General features: G+C 55.3%; 1 protein-coding gene across 3 annotated transcripts in view; it reads left to right on the forward strand.

Moving 5' to 3' along the window:
- The window catches only part of ARHGAP26 (Rho GTPase activating protein 26), a 101790-nt gene that overhangs the window by 15731 nt on the left and 66739 nt on the right, over positions 1–19320 (forward strand). For all 3 annotated transcript variants that reach the window (XM_041489924.1, XM_041489923.1, XM_041489925.1), the window contains exons 2-11: positions 2226–2321; positions 3226–3287; positions 3617–3688; positions 4763–4864; positions 7127–7237; positions 7465–7569; positions 8222–8351; positions 8648–8748; positions 11528–11622; positions 18432–18510. In XM_041489924.1, coding sequence (XP_041345858.1) covers positions 2226–2321; positions 3226–3287; positions 3617–3688; positions 4763–4864; positions 7127–7237; positions 7465–7569; positions 8222–8351; positions 8648–8748; positions 11528–11622; positions 18432–18510 — 953 coding nt within the window. The remainder of the gene's footprint in view (positions 1–2225; positions 2322–3225; positions 3288–3616; positions 3689–4762; positions 4865–7126; positions 7238–7464; positions 7570–8221; positions 8352–8647; positions 8749–11527; positions 11623–18431; positions 18511–19320) is intronic.

The raw sequence follows: 19320 nt of genomic DNA on the forward strand, positions 1-19320 counted from the left end.
GACCTGCAGCCTGAGCTGGTTGTGTTGCTGAGGCAGAAGGATTTTTCAGGCTTTTTGTGGTGGCTTTCCCTGATGCTGCGGTTGACTGGTCAAGCCAGCAGAGAACTTGGAAGGAAAACTTGCCAGCCCCTGGTGCAGCCCTGCTGTGAGTCATGTGCAGTGTCTGGGTGGTTTTGCTCCTGCGTGAGAGGAAGCAGCAGATTCTGTTGAGCCTTTGCAGGATTTGGCTTTGCTTGTTCACAGCCCTGGGGAAGAAGAACCCACAGGAGCTGAGGCTTGTCAAGGGGCTGTCCTGTTCTCCATGAGCCTTCCTGCTTTCACTGCAGGGGTGTTGTCCCAAAAAGTAGCTGAGGGGTTCCAGGAAGAGGGGATGCTGGGGCATGGGTGGCCTGGCTGTGGCCTGGGGAGGACAACGGGGCCCCACAGGGTGGGCATGGGTGCCTTTCTCTCCTTTTCTGGCCAATCCTGCTGCTAATTTTATCCTTTATCACTGTCACTGCAGGAGTTATCTCCCTCTCCCCCTGCCTCTCCCTTGCCTATTTATAAGCACCGTGGGCCATTGCTGTCAGTGCTGCTGGCTCCAAAGGCTTCTTGGCTTTGCTCTGGCTCCTGCCTGGTCCCAGAGCCCTGACCTGCTCCTCACTCTCAGGTGGAGGAGAGGGTGGCCCTGGAGGGGGTGGCCCTGCCCAGGCTGGGGGGCTCACTTTCCCAGGTGTTCATCCTTGTGCTGCAGCAGCCTCCAGCTCTGGGGTCCTGCCAGTGCTGGGCACGAGGGATGTCACATCAGGCCTGGTTCAGGTGGGGACGTGGCACATGGGATGTGGCACATGGGATGTGGCCAAGGGCTCGAGGAGCTGGGGCCAGCAGGGGCTGGGGGAGAGGAAATGGCTCCTTAGATCATTAATGTCATCTTCGTGGTTATTCCAGGGCAGGCAGGAGGGACTGGGGGAGAGTCCCTGAGCACTGGGGCTGCTCCAGCAGGCTCTGGTGAGGGAAGGAGGCTGCTCTGCTGCTGACAGCAGCACGGGCACGTGGAAGGGAGCAGGGGGAGCTGCACGGGGCTGTCCCAGTGCCCTTTGCTCAGCCTTGTGCTGAGCTGGAACAAACCCTCCCACCCTCCCGAGTCCCTCTTCTCAATCCTGCCCTGGAGCACTGGGGAAGTTTCCCCAAAAAACATGTGTATTTCTTCTGTAGGTGCCAGTGGAGACTCCTGGCAGCTCCAGGCACAGGAAGGGTGTAAAAGCCATGCTCGTTCCATCCTCCAGGGAGCAAAGTGCAAATCCTGTTATGTGTGAACCTTCTCCTTAAAGAAGCCCCCTCTGTACTTTTCCACTGGAAAGCTCGCAGGGATTTGCCTCTCCCTGCCTGCCTTGGCTGGGTGATTTCCTGCTGCCTTAGGAAGCAGTTGTGTGGAGGCAGCCGGGACTGAACTGGGCAGGATTAACCCCAGGGCTGTCAGCAGCGATACTGGGAAAACAGCTTTAATGCTTGGAGAAAGTTGCCAGCTCCCTTATCCCATGGGGAAAGCAAAACACTTGGGCTGTGCTGTGGTTATCTCTTGGCTGTTGGTGTCTGAGAGGAGGAAACGGCCTTTGCGTGCACACACATTTTCCACCGATGCTGGGAAAGGGAAAAACCCATGGAATTTTGGGCTTTGAGTGAAGAAATGCAGGGGGAGTGAACACTGAGAGTTCCTCACACCGGCAGTGTGCCTTTGGTGGCCTCACGGTGCCCAGGACTGTCCGTGTGTGTCAGGTTAACAGGGCTGGCCTGAAAAGCCAATCCTGGATCCACTCAGGTCACTGTGAGTAAGAACTTAATAGGATGCAGATCTGGGAGAGAATCTGCAGCTCGGGAAGCAGTAAAGCTCTGTGCTGCTGCCTTCCTCTGCGGCCAGCAGCATGGCAGAGCTGCCATTTCCTGGGGGGCAGTGGCACCGTGTGTCACCATTTGCTGCTGCCCCATGGCTCTGGCTCTGAGCTCTGGGATGGCTCTTTTGCTATTTTGAGGTGTCATCTCCTGTAGGGTATTTTGGGGGTGCTGACAGGGGCCCCACAGAGCCGTCCCTGGGGTGGGTGCAGAAGGGCAGCGCTCAGGGGCTTCCCTGGTGGCAGGGGTCCCTCTGTGGGTATTTCCTGGCTGGGATGATGTGTCTGCCTGCATCCTGCTGTTGGGGCACTTTCCCATTTGTAATGTCCCTGTTTCCCCTGCTCCTGCTCCCACAGACCTGTCGGCCGCCAAGCGCAAGTTCGCAGATTCCCTCAACGAGTTCAAATTCCGCTGCATCGGCGACGCTGAGACCGACGATGAGATCTGCATAGGTGAGTCCTGGAGCTCCTGGAGCCACAGCCCTGAGCAGGCACGGCACAGAGACACACCAGGACACCAAGGGAATTTGTCTGGGTGCTCCCTGGAAACTGCTTATTCCTCCTGGTTCAACAGCAGCACAGCCTCCCCCAGGGAATCACCTGTTCCTTCTTGGCCTAAATCTGTCCCTGCCAGAGAGGAAAGGGAGAAGATTGTCTGTATCTGAAACCTCCTCAGTTAGCTGGATGTTTTGCACTGGAGAGGAGCATCTGGAGGTGGTTGTGGCTGGATACACTGCAAGGGGCTGTGCTCTGAAGCAGAGGAGCAGCGGTGTCACACAGGATCCTGTGCTTGGGGGAATCAGCAGCGCCGAGCCTGGCAAGGCTCTCTGAGCTAAGCCTGGCTCTGCCACAGAGCTTCTCCTGGCACAGGGCAGTGGCTTCAGCCTCTTCCCTCTCTCCTCCTGCTCCTGCCCCAGCTGAACTTTTAGAGCTTATTGTGCACATCGTCTGGAGCCAGGAGAGCAAAGAAGCTTTAGCCCTGATTTAACTTTGCTTGTTTATTTGTGCCCAGTCTCTCAGCAGAAATAGCTCCAGGTCTCCCTGGTGCCGTGCCCGTGCTGGGGAGCTGCCCCTCGTGTGCTGGGCATGGCTGGAGGCCAGTGCTGTGCTGTGGGGCTGGTTGGTGACTGACTGTTGGGCAGGGCAGGTTTGAGCTGAGGATGTTGCTGTCTGGAGGAGGAAGCCTGGTCCTGGGGATGCTCTGCTGCCAGCTGTAGGCAGCAGGAACCTTTCTAGGGAGAGAGCAAAGATAATAAAAACCCCAGCCTCCCCATCCAAGACACAGACAGACAAAACCCTTCTGTGCAGTTTCTTTCTCTAAAAACTGAATGTTAAATGCTGACTGTGTCCCTTCCAGCCAAGTCTCTGCAGGAGTTTGCCACGGTGCTGCGGAACCTGGAAGACGAGCGGATGCGCATGGTACGGTCCCAGCTGTCCTGGGAGCAGGGGGTGGTGGCACCTGGGGCACCCTGGTGACAGTGACTGCCTGCCCCAGTGCTCCTTCCCTCGCCTGGCATGGAGCTGCAGGGGAAGGCAGAGGAAGGAGAGGGTGGCTTGGCAGGGAAACACTGGGAAAGCCTCAGGAATGGAGTCTTGCTGTTGGAGAGTGGCCGGTGCTGGTGCTGGGGGGGTCACAGGTGGGCAGAGACAGAGGAGTGGAGCCTGGGCATGTCTGGGGGCTGTGGGAGGGTTTCCATGGAAAAGGCTGTGGAGCAGCACAGGTGAGCTGTGCCTGTCTTTGCCCCCAGATCGAGAACGCCAGCGAGGTGCTGATCACGCCGCTGGAGAAGTTCCGCAAGGAGCAGATTGGGGCTGCCAAGGTAACCCAGCCAGTGCCCCCCGGAGCTGGCCAGGAGCTGGCACACTGCAGGATGGGCTCGGGCATGGCAGGAAGCAGTGTGCTGCTCTGGGATGGACACGGGGCCATCCAGCTCCCAGGAAGTGCCTCAGTGTTCCGAGTTCACCCACAGCCAAATAACGTGCCAAGGGCAAAAAACTGCATGCCAGCCAAAGTGAACTTATTTTCCTTACTCCAAGGAAGAATTAGGATTTTCTTGGAGGGGCTCACATTGTCCTGAGTCCCCCAGCCTGCACTCCCCACCCCAAGGCATCGCTGGAGGCTGCACGGGAACTCGGACACTTCTGGCAGGACGGGGAAGCGTCGGTTTGGCTGAGGGCGGCTGTGAGACAGCCTGCCCCCCCCCTCTTTCTTTCCTGCCTTTGTTCTGAAATGAAAACCACTGTCTGTGGCTCCCCTGTTGTTATAACAACCTGCTGCTGCCTGCAAGCAGCTCATGCCAGCGCCCGGGGCTGTGTTCGCATGGCAGCGGTGCCCAGCCCGGCCCCTGCAGCTGGAGACAAAACAGGAGTCCTGCAGAATGCACCTGCTTACTGCAGCTTTGGCATGGATTGTCCCTGGCATCTTGGGCTGGCCAGGCTGGCACAGGGGTGCAAAGGAAAGTGAAGTTGGTGTCCTTAATGCTGCTGCCACAAACAGCCGAGGTGCTGTGTCGTTGTCCCTGACACACAGAGGAGAAGCTCTTGCAAGGGGTGCCAGGGTGGGATGTGGAACTGTGACCATGTTCTGCTTAGAAAGCACTTTCCTTGCTCTGTTGCTTTTGGACCTGGGTCTGGATGTTTTACCAAGCACTGGGCCCCAGGAACAGAGGAGGGGTTCCCTGAAGCCTTGGGTTTTGGCAGCATAAGCTGCTTTCCTGTAGCTGCTGATGCTGGCAGATAAAAGCAGCCTCACCTGCTTCCAGCTGCTGCCCCCAGGTCCTGTCTCATGGTGGCTCCCACCTGGGACTGCCATCCTGCCCAGTGCCACAGGGACGCTGTCACAGCTGCTCTGGGACCATTGTGTTCAGTGTCATACTTTTTGTCCTGTTTTGTAGGATGCCAAAAAGAAATATGACAAGGAGACTGAGAAATACTGTGGTGTCCTAGAAAAGCACTTGAACTTGTCTTCCAAGAAGAAAGAATCCCAGCTTCAGGAGGTCAGAGCAGCCTCTGAGTTTCCATGTCTGGCTGTGACTGGGGAGAGCTTTTTGAATGTCTCACACAGTGTATAACAATGGTTCTCCTGGCTGTAAACTCATTATTTCCCTCATTCTGGCTGCGGGTGCTGGGTTTTCCCCTTTTCCTGTAATGAAGGGATATGGAGCTTTCTTGGTGAGTAAATCAGAGAGATCCCAAAATGGATAGCAATCAAAAAGGAGAGAGGGTTTATAATTAAAGAGTGTAACAGAAAGGAACTGGTTCTGCTGCAGCTTCCCATGTGCCAGCACAAATCATGGATGTCTGGTCTCCTTCTCTGCAAGTGGCTGCTCTGCTTTGTGCTCCAGGGAAGGAGGGAGCAGGCTTAGTGCCTTAAACTCTTTAAGCACCATCAGTGATTCAGGATGTGGTTAGCTGTGGTGACAAGTGCTCCTACTGGATGAGTATGCTGAGTTTTCAATCACTTCTTTTAAGTCTGGAATTCCTTGTGCTGGCCCAGAGCTGGGTTGGTCCTGCAGGATGTATGTCCTTGCCCTTGGGCATGGTGCTGGTGTGCTGCTGATCCCTTACTGGGAGCACTGGTGGGCATGGGGCTCCTGTACCCAGGTGGTGGGACTGTGCCCAGCAGAGCTGGGGACTTTAGAGCAGAAATACCTGGGGCACAGGTGATCATCTCCCAGCAAATCAGGGCTGAGGAGGGCTCAGAATCTGGGCAGCTGTGCCTGCAAGCCAGCCTCGTCCTTGAGGTTTGTAAATAACTTCCCATGTGGAAGCACCCACATGGGAATGGTGTCCCAGGGAATGGTGGCTTTGAAATGACCCTCAGAGCCTTGGTTTAGTTTGTGTTTGAGATACTGATACGGGGCATGGCAGTGGAAGGAATTCTGGCTGGGGAGGGAAGGATCCACTCGTGGCTGTCAGAGCTGTGATCCTGTGCCCTGGACAGAGCACGGCCCTGTGGGGCTGCCTGGAGGTGCCATAGGGGCTGCAGGTGGGATGCAGTGTGGGATGCAGTGTGAGATGCAGTGTAGGATTCAGTTTGGGATTCAGTTCGGGATTCAGTTGGGGATGTGTTTGGGATTCAGCTGGGAATGTGTGCGGGATTCTGTTTGGGATTCTGTTCAGGATTTAGTTTGGGATGTGTGCGGGATCAGTGTGGGATTCAGTTGGGGATGTGTTTGGGATGCAGCACAGGATTCAGTTGGAGATTCAGTTGGGTATGTGTGTGGGATCAGTGTGGGATTCAGTTTGGGATGCAGTTTGGGATTCAGCTGGAATGTGTGTGGGATTCTCTTTGGGATTCTGTTCAGGATTTAGTTTGGGATGTGTGCGGGATGTGTGTGGGATTCAGTTTGGGATGTGTGCAGGATGCAGTTTGGGATGCAGTTTGGGATGCAGGTTGTGATGCAGTTCGGGATGCAGTTCGGGATTCATCTGGGGATGTATGCAGGATCAGTTTGGGATGCAGTTCGGGATGCAGTTCGGGATGCAGTTCGGGATTCATCTGGGGATGTGTGCAGGATCAGTTTGGGATGCAGTTCGGGATGCAGGTTGTGATGCAGTTCGGGATGCAGTTTGGGATTCAGCTGGGGATGTGTTTGGGATTCAGTTTGGGATTCAGTTTGGGATGCAGTTCGGGATGCAGTTCGGGATGCAGTTCAGGATTCAGTCGGGATGCGTGCGGGATGCGTGCGGGATGCCGGCGCTGTGCAGGTGCGGTGGAGCAGGCTGCCTGCTGGTGCCATCTGGTGGCATCTCCCACCCGGGCCGTGGCTCGGAAGGCAGGAGGAGCCCGCTGGAGCAGCTCCCAGGTCAGGGGCTGGTTCCTGTTCCCCCGTGCCACTGGGAAGTGTACGTGGTTTGTGTGGCTCAGACTCCCCCGAGGGAGGGGTTACCTTAGAAAGAGGATTTAGTGAGGAGTTGTGAAAGGTGGATGTGGAATCCCTGGTGAGGGGGAGTGCTTTCCAGAAAAGGGAGAGTTGCCTTTTCTTGTCAAGTTCACAGATTTCCATTTTTCTTGCCTCTACTGCATGTTTTCTACCCAGCTGTTGGGGAGGTGAGAACATGAGTCACCACACCCGTTTTCCTCAGCTGAAGGAAGAGCTTGCTCATGTGGATCAGGTTTATGTTTATTGCTGTGCCATTTGTCCAGCTGGGACTGGGGGCTGGAGCTGGGTTTGCTGTGCTTGGGGGTGCTCCCATCAGAGCCAGGTGTGCTCTGGTTGTTCCTGAGCTCTGTTTCCTCTCCCACCCCTCTGCAGGCAGACAGCCAGGTGGACCTGGTTCGGCAGCACTTCTACGAGGTCTCCCTGGAATATGTCTTCAAGGTGCAGGAGGTCCAGGAGAGGAAGATGTTTGAGTTTGTGGAACCTGTAAGTGAGCTCTCAGTCCGGCTCAGCCTGCACCAAACTGGGGGGGTGTGGTGAAACGGGGTCATGGGGAGCCCTGGCAGTGCAGGGCCAGCCTCACCCCACAGCCCCTCTCACAGAGGGCCCACCAGAGAGCCCCTCCACCCTGGGGGGCTGCAGGGCCCCCTCCCCTCAGCACTGGTGCCTCTAAGTCTCCACTGACCATCTCCACTTGCTTTTTCCCAATGCAGCTGCTGGCCTTTCTGCAGGGTCTGTTCACATTCTACCACCATGGCTACGAGCTTGCAAAGGACTTCAGTGACTTCAAGACAGAGCTGACAATCAGCATCCAGAATGTGAGTGTGCCCAGGGTGTCCCTGTGCCCGGGCTGTCCCTGTTCCTGGGCTGTCACCATGCCCAGGGTGTCCCTGTGCCCATCGCTGTCAGTGTCTCCAGAGCCACCTCACCTTCTGGTGTATTTTAATCACAGAATCCCAGAGTGGTTCGGGTTGGAAGGGACCTAAAAGTCACCTCATTCCCATTCCCTGCTATGGCAGGGACACCTTCCACTGTCCCAGGCTTCAAGCCCCAGTGTCCAACCTGGCCTTGGGCACTGCCAGGGATCCAGGGGCAGCCACAGCTGCTCTGGGCACCTGTGCCAGGGCCTGCCCATCCTCACAGGGAAGAATTTTTTCCTAATATCCCATCCAAATCTCTCCTCTTTTAGTTTAAATCCATTTCCCTTGTCCTATCACTATCAACCCATGTCAAAAATCACTCTCCCTCTTTTTGTAATCCCCCTTAAAGTTCTGGAAGGCCTTGCCAATTCTTGTAATATTTTTGCTTTAGCTTAAATCCAGGCCCAGGAAGCAAACCTGCCCTGTGGCTGCCCCTGGGCTCCCCAGCCCCATTTCCCACAGGGCTGTAGGGACCCAGCCCCACCCCATGTGCTGCAGAGCCGGGCACAGGTCCCTGCACTGGAGAAGACATTCCTGTTTTCATTTGCAGACAAGAAACCGCTTTGAAGGAACGAGGTCAGAGGTTGAAGCTTTGATGAAGAAGATGAAGGAGAATCCCCACGAGCACAAAAACATCAGCCCTTACACGATGGAGGGCTATCTCTACGTGCAGGAGAAGCGTAGGTGTCGGGCTGGGGAGCGTGGGGGTGGCAGCCTGGGGAAGGGGTTTGCCAGGACAGGGGCACAAAGGCTGACTCAGCAGATTCAGATTCAGTCAGAGTCCCTGGAAGGCAGGGATTGGCCCAGTGAGGGCCAATTCCAGTGGGAATGTGGCAGCCAGGGAGAATCCCTGCCGGTGCCTCAGAGGAGTCTGTTAGGTACAGCAGCCTGGCATGTGAAATGATGGTTAAACATAGCGGGTTCTAATGGGAGAGCTGAAACTGTTCTGGGCATGAAGCCTGTGTTTGCTCTGCAGGTCACTTTGGGACCTCCTGGGTGAAGCATTACTGCACCTACCAGAGGGAATCGAAGCGCATCACGATGGTGCCCTTTGACCAGAAGTCAGGAGGAAAAGGGGTGAGTGAGTTCTGGGAGCAGGGGGAAAAGGGGTGAGTGAGTTCTGGGAGCAGGGGGAAAAGGGGTGAGTGCTGGCTGGGAGCAGGAGGAAAAGGGGTGAGTGCTGGCTGGGAGCAGGGGAAAAGGGGTGAGTGCTGGCTGGGAGCAGAACTGGGTCCTGCCAGGGAGCACATGGCACTGCTGGCTGCAGGCTCTCTTGGGGCTCAAACTGTGTCACCTTTTTGGCAAGGTGACACAAAGGCAGTGAAGTGGGTCACATTGATTCCAGGCTGAGTGGCTGCCACACGGGGAATGAACTTAGCACCTGGTTTGAGAAACAAAAGACAGGAACCCCCCAGAGCCCACAGATCTTTGCTAGCCACGTGCACCCACCACGCTCCAGCTCCATGGGTTCTCCTGCTCCCCAGTCCCTCATTCCTGCTCCAAGGCACAGACAAGAGAACCTGTCCATTATTTTGCTCCTTCTCCAATGCCTGTGACTTGTTCAAGGCCAGGTTGGATGGGGCTTGGAGCAGCCTGGTTGAGTGGAAGTGTCCTTGCCCATGGCAGAGAGAGGAACAAGATGAGCTCTAAGTGCCCTTTCCACCCCAACCATTCAGTGAGTCTCTGATGATGCTGTGACTTGGCCAATGAAGTTGTTTTGTTTTGGACAGAGCCACAGCAGAGCCTGGAGCTCCCCTTGGCCCCGAGGGGGTGTGAAGAGCAGGGGGAGCAGTGGGTGTGGGGTGTGGGGAGCCAGCACAGGCTGTGTCCCAGTGCTCCCAGGGCTGTATCCAGGGCTGGCTTTGCTGCTCTGTACAGCAGGAACAATAGACCCATCCACAGCGTTCCCAGCTGGGACAGTTTGCAAACACAATCCCCTTGCTGGGGAGTGCCTGGGGCAGCTGGACAGGCTCCCACACTGCTTCCTGCTGGCATGAGGAGCCAGCTGTGGGCAGGGAAGCTTCTAAAATTAATTTCCTCTTGCCTTGGAGCATCTTCATTATGGCTCAGCATTAACATATCCCAGCCCTGTAATCATCAGTGGCTGTACTGTGTTTTGTCTGGTCCCTTCCCATTTCAGGGCTCTCCCAGCACCCTGGGCTGTGGGAGCTGCTGGCAGCAGCCTGAGCCCCTCTCCAGGGCCAGGCTGGAGCCCCTCTCCAGGGCCAGGCTGCAGCCCCTCTCCAGGGCTGTGCTGGCACTTGTGGCTTGCACCACCCTGGCAAGAAATGCTGCCTGTGCTGGGGCAGCTCTGGCTCCAGGGTCTGTCAGTGGTGACCACCATGGACATCTGGGCATGGAGCAGCCCAGGGCCTTGGGGCTGCACTGCTGGGAATTCTGGGGTCTGCCTGGAGCAGGTGCTGAGGTGCTGCATGAGGAGACCCATCACTCCTGGGTCACAGGGGGTGCCAGCCCCTCGTGACCTTGGGCTGTGGCCAGAGCTGGGTATTGGTGGGTTTGGAGCAGGGGCATTCCCTGAATTCTGGACAGGGAGCTGGGCAGAGTGGGAGCAGCCTTGTGCTGGCAGTGCCAGGCTGGGGGGCACCAGGGGCACTGCCAGGCCTGGGGAGAAGCCCTCAGGAGCTCTTCTGTCTTCCTGGGTCCGTGCTGGGTCCCTTGTCTGGGACTGGAGAGTTCTTGGTGGGTTAGAAACCATGGAAGCACAGAGAACTGCCAGGTTAGGGCTGGTTTTGGGGCAGGTTCAGAGTCCCAGCAGAAGAGCATCTACAGCAGTGCCTGCAACATGGGCAACCAGCAGGAGGGGCTGGGGCCACCGTGCAGCAGGAAAACTGCTGCCATCGTGGGGGCACGGTGGGATGGGGAGGACTGAGTGTCAGGGAGTGTTCTGGCTGCCAGGAGCTGAATGGTGCTGGCAGTGGGGAGGAGTTTATGGGTAAGAACCAGGGAGTCACCCTCCCTGGGGGGTTTTAATAGATGTGTAGTTGTGGCTCGTGAGGACATGGATCAGTGGTGGGCTTGGCTGTTCTGGGCAACTTTCAGACTCTGTGATCATTGAGGTCTTTTCCAATCTAAGTGATTCTAAATATGTTTCCTGGAAAAATGGTGATGTCAGGGAACAGGGTGGTCAGCCAAGGTGTCATCAGGAAGAGCACAGAGAGCCCAGAAAAGTGTCTGTCTCCAGGAACTCCTTCAGAATTCATTTTCTCTTAAGTCATCAGTGGAATTTCACAGTTGCAGAGGTGTCTGTGCTGGCAGGGGCTGAGGCAGGATTCCCTCCAGCAGAGGACAGCAGTGCTCACAGATCCTGCTGGATCGCTGCTCAGCCCTCTGGAAATCCAGTACAGCTTGGATGCAGAGAGGCATTCTCTGGGTGGGAGAATGGTTTTGTCATTGCTTTGTTACATAATAAACATTTTAAGACGTGTTTGCTCCTGTTAGGAGTCCTCGTGTGCACAATGCTGCCAAAAATGCAGCGTGGAGTGCAAACTGCCAGCAGGTCTAGGGAGTGTTGTTCAGCAATGGAAAATAAAGCTGATTTTGCCCAAAAGCTGTGGTCCAGCAGTACCTGCCCACATGAAGAATGGGTTGTGTGGTGCTTTATGCACAGATTGAATTGTGGGCATCCTGAAGGGAAGGCTCCTCATGAAAAGTTTTGGACTAAATAAGGGTAAAAAAGACAATTCCTCCTGTTAGGGATAAAAACAGATGTTTTTAGCAGGTGATGTTGCCAGATCCCCCCAGGTTTGAACCTGCTCATTGACAGCCATGCGTGCTGGGGACAGGCCTGTGGCTGTTGGTTGTTCTCAGCCTCAGCTGTGATTTTGTCTCTTCTCAGGGGGAGGATGAAGCTGTCACCCTGAAATCCTGTACACGGCGGAAAACAGACACCATTGAGAAGAGGTTCTGCTTTGATGTGGAGGCTGTGGATCGGTGAGTGCTGCCAGGAAGCTCCTGGGGCTGTGCTGGCCGTGTGGAGGGAAGGGCTGTGCTCCTGCTCTTGGCTGTGGGACAGTTCCTGTGCAGTTCCCGTGTTTCTCTCTGTTAGTCACACCCTCTGTGAGTGGAAAGCATTAGTCCATGGAATCACACCTTTTCCAGGCAGGTGCTCTCCGTGTATTGAGTCAGTGCTTTGGTTTACAAGTCTCTGTGACTCAGGTCTCTCTGACTTTAAGGGTGTTTTGGCACTTCTGCAGCCTCTGGCCACACAAGGTGAGCAGTTGCCAGCCTGCAAAAGGTGCTCTGTGGCTGTTCTGGCAGGGATGTGCTGCCTCTTCCCAGCACTGGGTATGTGCTGGAATAGTGTCAGCTTTGCTGCTGGACTGGCTGTTGCTGGTTCATCATGGATGGGTGATAATGGACTCTGGCTCGTGCCTCCAGGCACTTTCACTCCTTTTTCCTGAAGAAGGAAAACCCTTCTGCTGACTTATCGCGCAGCAGCTGGAGCAGAGGTATGTGTGGATTCAATCTCTGGCGCCCAGAAGTGAGAGCTGTTACCATATCAGCTAGCATCATGCATGGCTTACACATATAAACAGGAAAGCCAGGCTGGTGTTGCTATTCCAAGAGGAATTAGTCACTGCTTGGGTCTCCCTCACTGCAGAAGTTCACATGGTTCACAGAAGCCTGCTCCAAAGGCACTCAGTGTGTTCTCCCAGTTGTGTGCCTGTCCAGCTGTCCTCCCATCTGCAGGAATTCCCTGGAGGTCTCAGAAAAACCCGAGTTCATTAAAATGTGGGTGCTGAATAATGCTGGAATAACCCCTGGTGCCTCTCCCTGTCCAGCCTGTGCTTGGGCAGCCCGTGGCAGGGAGGGGTTGGGGTGATGGAGCTCTGCCTGTGTTGGCTGAGGGAGGAGATAACCTGGGGCTGCCTCCCACTCTCTGGAGCTGTGCTTTTCTCCAGAAAGCTGCAATATTTCTGCTGACACAGGATTTTTTTGATTTTTTGCTGTGCCCTGAGGATATTTTTTTTTAATGTGAAAATCAAACTAAAAAGTGGGAGAGGGAGAATGGAGCTACAATAATTTTTGTTCAGCGTGTTCAGAGGCAGCTGAAGCTTCTCTTGATGTTTGGAGCCTGCCAGGCATGGGATCAGGAGCTGCTCCAGAAATCTGCGTGCTCCATGTAATTCATGGCAGTGGAGTAGCACAGGAAGGGGAAACCTGAGGAATTTCTCCTTTCATGTACACATTTCTGCTGCAGGGATTTGCCTGAGAGAGCAGGAGAGCAGGACACACCTGAAGGAAAAGGTTGTTTTTTCCCAATATACAGGCAGCTCTGCATTCTCTTGGTATCAGAATTTGTCATTAGATGTCTAAAATATTGGATATTCCCAAGATAAACTTAAGAGGAAGAGGAAACAACAAGTTTTGCCACGGCTGAAGGAGGCTGTGGTGTGCCCAGCCTGTCTCCCTGTTCCTGGGGTAGGTCTGGGCACCCCCAGGTCCCGCTGTAGCTGGAGATCACCTCCACCTTGCCAGCTCCGGGGCTTGGGCTGTCCTACAGCTCTCAGACAGCCTGGAGGTGGCAGCCTCGGCCGTGCTTCAGACACTGCACACAAACAGGGCTTTTGTCAGCCTTGCATTTTGGGAGCTCAGCAGTAACACCCTAAATAGCACCAGCCAAGAGCTGTTCCTTCCTAGGTGGGAAAAAAAAGTGCGTTTTTCTCCTGTAAAGATGATTCAGCACAACCGAGCTGAAAATCTGGAGCCTGATCTGTTATTACAGCATTGCTTCCTTGTCTCAGAATCCCAGAATAGTTTCTGTTGGACCTTAAAACTCATCTCATTCCACCCCCTGCCATGGGCAGGGACACCTTCCACTAGACCAGGTTGCTCCAGCCCCCATCCAGCCTGGCCTTGGCATTTACAAATAGCTCCATGTAGCAAGTTAGAAGTATTGTACTGTGTTGTTACAGCAAAATTAACCCCAGAATGGTGTTCTAGGGTCTGGCTGAAATACATCCCCAGCGTGATGGATACTGTGTTTTACTGCTAATGCTCTTTTTTCATTAACTAAACTCCTTTGTAGTCTCTGCACATTAAGTCAGGTTTGTAAACAAGGTGAACAGGGATGTCAGCCAGTGTCTTACAAAATGAGCCTGGGGAGGAGGAGTATCTCATTTGACTGATGACAAAGGCTTTGTCATTTAGGATGATGTAGGTCATTGCTCTGGGCCAGAAGCAAACTGCTTCTAAGTGCCAGCTGGCTTTTAGGGGAGCAGGAGCTTTTCAAATGCAGGGTTTGGTGTGTCAGGAGAGCAGTGAACTCTGCAGGTACCACCATTGCCCTAGACTCTGCCTGGGTGCCCCCAGGGTGACTGGCACCACACCTGGACACAGTGGAACTCTAGAGCCAAAATCCAAGAGGCACTGAGGTGGGAAAAGACCCCCAACACCATCCAGTCCCAGCTGTGCCTGATCCCCACCTTGTCCCCAGCCCAGAGCACCGAGTGCCACCTCCAGCCCTTCCTTGGACACCTCCAGGGATGGGCACTCCAGACGTCCCTGGGCAGCCCCTGCAATGCCCAACCACCCTTCCCATGCAGGAATTCTTCCTGAAACAATTGGCGCAGGGGCTGGGTGCTTGGCGTGGGGCTGGGAGGGCTGCCAGGCACCTGCCACTGCTGCCCTGAGCAGATGGTTTTCCCCAGGAGGGCTGTTGGCCTTGCTCTGGGAGTGCACTTGGAGATGCAGGGCTGTGACAGTGGCAGGACCTGTCCCCTGCTCGCTGTGCCAGGTGACCCCAGCCCTGCTGTCCCCGCGCCCGCAGCGCCTCAGTGCAGTGCAGCCTGTCCCCGTTCTCTGCCGGTGTCACCTTTCCAGCGACCTTTAAAACAAAGCCTGGGGGTTGTCTCAGGGGGTGAGGGATGGGTTGTCACAGTGAGGGATGAGGCTCCTTCCCCTGGTGGCCACGGTGGCCCTGACCCCTGCGGAAGGTGCCGGTGGCTGTTCTGCTGGTGCTCCGAGCTCCGCGTGGGCGCCCAGACCTTGTGAGCTCAGGGTCAGTCTCCCCCTTAATTCCATCTTTGCTCACCAGCTTTTTGGGGCCGCATCTGGCTGCTGGTGCCTGGCCCATGGCTGTGGGGTCCTGTGAGGGCTGCACTGCTCTGCTCAGGACTGGGAACATCTCTGTGCACTCAGCCCAGCTCAGCCCCTGTTATTAATGCACTCTTGTGTGTTTTCATCAGCAGTTTAGATTGTCTCGCTGTGATAACCTGCTACAGCAGTTGGAAGTTCTTATCTGTTTCTATTGCTTTCCTTATTTGTTTGTTTTCCTGGAAGAAGGAAAAGCTATTGCAGTTTCTCATTTTCTCAGTGTGCTTAGTCACAGCTCCTTAAGGCCAGGCCATTTGTCACAAAAGCTGAGATATTGAGAAAACTCAAATTTCCTGTGTGGTCTCGTATGGAAAAATCTTCCATTTTTAGATTGTAGCATATTGAAAATATTCTTTTTTATTAAGTGTTTGCCATGTTCTGCTCTGGTCTCACCCTCCTACACTTACTCCATTTAGAAATGGATTTCTTCTGATCCCAAAATGTCCCTTCCGCTCCTTGTGTCCCAGAAAAAGGCAGAGGGGTTTGGTGGAAAATGTGGAATGCAGGTGGAAATGTGGGATGCAGCACCTAGGAGTGAATCAGCAGGTCCTTGATCTCGTTTGCCACAACAGCTCAGGTTCCAGGAGGGTGTCCTGCTGTCTGTGACACAGCTGGGGCTGGCTGGGGTGGGCTGGCTCCACGTGGGTACAGGTACACGCTGTGCTGGGAGGAGGTGGGAGCTGCCCCACAGCAGAATCTGTATTTACTGTATGTTCTCTTTATAAATAATTATCTGCATAAGTGACCCCCAGTATTTGGGGTAATTTGTCGGGTGAGGGGACAAGGACAGATCCCTTTTGGGAAGGGACATCCGAGCAGGGTTTTGCCATGGCTGTGGGAGGGGCTGCTCCTGAGGAGGCTGGCTGAGGATGGAGCTGTGTGCAGGCAGTGTTTCCAGCAGGGCTGGTGCTGGCAGGAGGCTGATCCTGTGCCAGCCACCCGACCTGGCTGTGAGCACATGGAGCCCCGTGGGCATCGGCCACATCCATAATGAATGAGGTATAATGTGTGGGTGCATTTTAAATTTATCACAGCCAGGAAGATGGTTCTGCTCAGGAAAGTGATGCAATGGGTGTCCTGGCAAATAAACACTGGGGGAGGAAATGCAGGGCTATTTGCAATGGAAATTGGGTTTGATTCAGTTTCACAGCCCCTCCCCTCATGCTGTTAAAGAAGTTTGACTTTGAAGTGAAGCCCGAGGAGTTGTTATCTGCTCAGAGGCAGAACAAACATTTTGCTGTTATCACCTCTTTGCCCTGTGCTGAGGGAAGCTGGCACTCCAGATACCAGCACTGCCATTCTGGGACCCGGAGTCCAGTGCCCAACATACCATGAATGGAGGGTTTAAATTTCTCTGCTCTATTTCTCTGGCTAAAGAGCCAGAAATCCCAGAATTTCCTTTCCTGTGTGTCTCTAGCTGAGCTAGAGCCCCTCCAGGGCTTTCTGCCTGAGGTGTCTGTGCCTTCAGCAGCAGCTTGGCTTAAAGTCAGACCTAAGCCCTGGCTAAAGTGGCCACTGCAGCTCCCCAGGTACCAGGGACTGCTCTTGGGTCACTTTGTACCTGCACAACAAGGAGCTTTGTGCAGTGTTTTGAACATATTTGCTGTTGGATGTGGAGCATTTTCCCTCTCAGATGGGGTGATGGTTAAGTGGTTTCCTCTTCCCTCTGAAGTGAGTAAACTTCCAAACCACTAAGCTGGTGAGTATTGACTGACTCACCAATGGGATTAGCAGAGATCAAGCACATTATGTCTGGTTTTTGGACCTGGGCACAGCTTCCACTGGTGGGACAGTGCTGAGCTGCCGTGTGCCTGCTGAAAGCTGGGCTGGTTGGATGGGGAGTGGAGTTAGGGAGAAGGGTTAATGCTCGGTTCCTGGCCTGTGCGTGCCACAGAGCAGCAGCAGAGGGGCCAAGCCCACCTCTTGAGAGCCCCTGTTAAAGTTTAATTTTCTTACAGGCTCTTATCAAGGACCAAAGGGCATCTGCAGAGTGTTGGTGCAGCTCACGTTTTCCGGCTGAATCACCCTTGGGAAGTTCAAGTTAGAAATCACCCCTCTCCCCAGGCTTTATCAGGTTTTTGGGGTTGAGTACCGAGCAGAGCCTACGTGCTCAGTGGAACACTCTGCAGGTGGCTGGCAGTTCCCGAGGTTTAATCCCCCTTTCCCTTCCCTTCCCTCCCTCCCCGTGCCCCGCAGCGCTCAGAGCAGTTCCTGGCTCCTGTGCCCTTCCAGAGCCCCTGCTCTGCTGGGCTGGGAAGAGCAGCATCAGAGGCTGTGTGCTGTCACAGCTCAGTGTTTGAAACCCCACGGGCAGAGAGCTCAGCAGCCGCCCTGTTGCGTGTCCCCGTTGCCAGGGAATCTGCTCGCCGTGCTCCAGCGGGGATGCTCGGCTGCTGTGTCTGGGAACAGCCGGGGAGGGAGCGGCAGCGCCAGAGCAGACACACGGACAGGTCTCACTGTCTGTCTGCCTGAGCCCAGCAGCAGCGCTGGGGGGGATGTGGCCACCCCCTGGAGCTGCAGAGCCAGCCCAAAGGCACAAGGCTGGGGAGGAGCAGGCTTAGCCAGCTCTGTGTGTCGGGGTCCAGGCTGCAGGATGGGCTGGGATGTGGAGGTGGAAATCCTGGCAGCTCACAGCCACGCACGGCGCAGTGAGATGGCAGCCCCTGGTGGGGGACCACAGCTCCCACCCTCCGTGTCCCCACACCCCACACCTGAGGCTGTGCAAACACTCTGTCATGTCAAATCCATCCTCAGCCTGCTGGTCACGCTTACCAGAGCAGGTAAAGGAGGTTTGACTCCTTGCATGGAAAGGGTGGTCCAGGAGTGGACGCAGCTCCACTGAGGAGCGTGGAGGTGGCGTTGGCCTTCAGGCAAGGGCAGTGCCACTGCTGTCCCCTGCTCCTGTGCTGTGTGTGCAGCACCCAAGCCTGTCCTTTCCCCTTCTCATTACAGTAAATGAGCAGTCCCAGGGCTGTTTGTTGGAGGCTGGATTGACAGGGCAGCTCTGGTGTGGTGTGTGTGACAGTGCTGGGGGCAGGAGCGGCACCCTGGGCACCTTGGGACTCCTGCATTGTTCCCCCTGTGAGGCTGCTGGACGGGGACAAGGACCAGCATTGTGCCACTGCCACTGCCGTGTCTTACAGCAGGGTATGGACAGGGCCAGGGGACTGGCACAGCCATGAGGGCATGGACATCTTGGGGATGAAATGCTTTGCACAGCAGAAGGTGTCCTCCGTGAGCCTGGTGCTTGGGGTGCTGGTGAGACACGGGGGGCTGGGATGTGTGGGGCTCCTGCTTGCTTGGTTACCTTCCTTGCTTGCCTTCCTTGCCTTCTCCTGCCGTTGCATGGACGTGCTTTACCCAGTGCAGGTGAGCTGGCTGGCCAGGGGCCAGAGGAGGAATTTGGCACCCAGCTCTTGCACAAAACCACTGCCAAGGTGTGTTGATTGTTGGAGATGTCCTCTGCTCCTTGCTGATCCTGGTCAGGACCTGCAGGGATGTCCATGGCTTATGTCCTCCTTGTGCTGGGGCTTGCCTGGGAAGGAGCTTGTCCTCCTTCCCTCTTCCCCTCATGAAAAATTCATCTTTGCCACCTTTGCTTCCCGTCCCGCAGTTCATTGACAGCATTCCCTTTCTCCCGGCAGGCCCGGCGTCATCACCATGCAGGCGCTCTCGGAGGAGGACCGGCGGCTGTGGATGGAGGCCATGGACGGCCGGGAGCCGGTGAGCAGGAGTTTTGGGCAGAAGGCAGAGGAAATCCAGGCGAGCTCTCGGGAGCCCGGGCTCGCTGCGGAGCCGCTGCCACGCAGCGCCTGCCAGCCCTCGAGGGAGCTGTATTATCCGTGGGGCAGCTTCTGTCTCCTGCCAAGAGAATCCTTTAATCCCTTGGTTAAATATTTGAGGTAATACTGTATCTCCCGTGCTTGGATTGCTTGGAGGTGCGGTGGAGAGGAGGAGGGTAGGCTTGGCCAGCACAAACATGCTGCTCTGCCGTGCTGAAAGGAAAACATGGCAAAAAGAGCAGTGGAAGAAAATACGTTGTAGATTTCCAGGGCTTTTGGAGTCCTGCGGCTCCTTGGCAGCTGTTTCTGGGTCTGGTAGAGGATTGTAGGTTTCGTGTGAGCAGAGGAGTGTGGCCCCTCTTCCCCGTGTTTGCTCCTGCTGTGCCAAAGGCTTCCTCACCTCTGGAAGGGATTCTGGAGGTTTGCAGAAAACTCATTGTTGTTCATTTTTATTTTGGAATGCATTTGCAAACCTCACTGCCAGCTTGAAGAGCGTTGGCTGGTTGTGAGCGGGTCCCTCGGGCGGTGCTGGGGTCACGGCTTGGTGACTCTGTGTGGTGACTCTCCTGTGGCATTTAGGGCACTGCTGAGCAGCCAAGACAGTCTGTGGCCTCTGTGCCTGCTCATGGCCAACAGCATTTTGGGATATGAAAAGAAGCTGCGTGGAGAGCCAGAGCAGCCTGGGCTGTTCTGTGACAGCCCTTGTGGCTTTGGAGTGGGTGTCTGCACGCTGGGCTCGAGCCAGGCTCTG

This window comes from Pyrgilauda ruficollis, unplaced genomic scaffold (assembly GCF_017590135.1).
Source record: "Pyrgilauda ruficollis isolate IOZ18807 unplaced genomic scaffold, ASM1759013v1 scaffold97, whole genome shotgun sequence".
NCBI classification, from domain to species: Eukaryota; Metazoa; Chordata; class Aves; order Passeriformes; family Passeridae; genus Pyrgilauda; species Pyrgilauda ruficollis.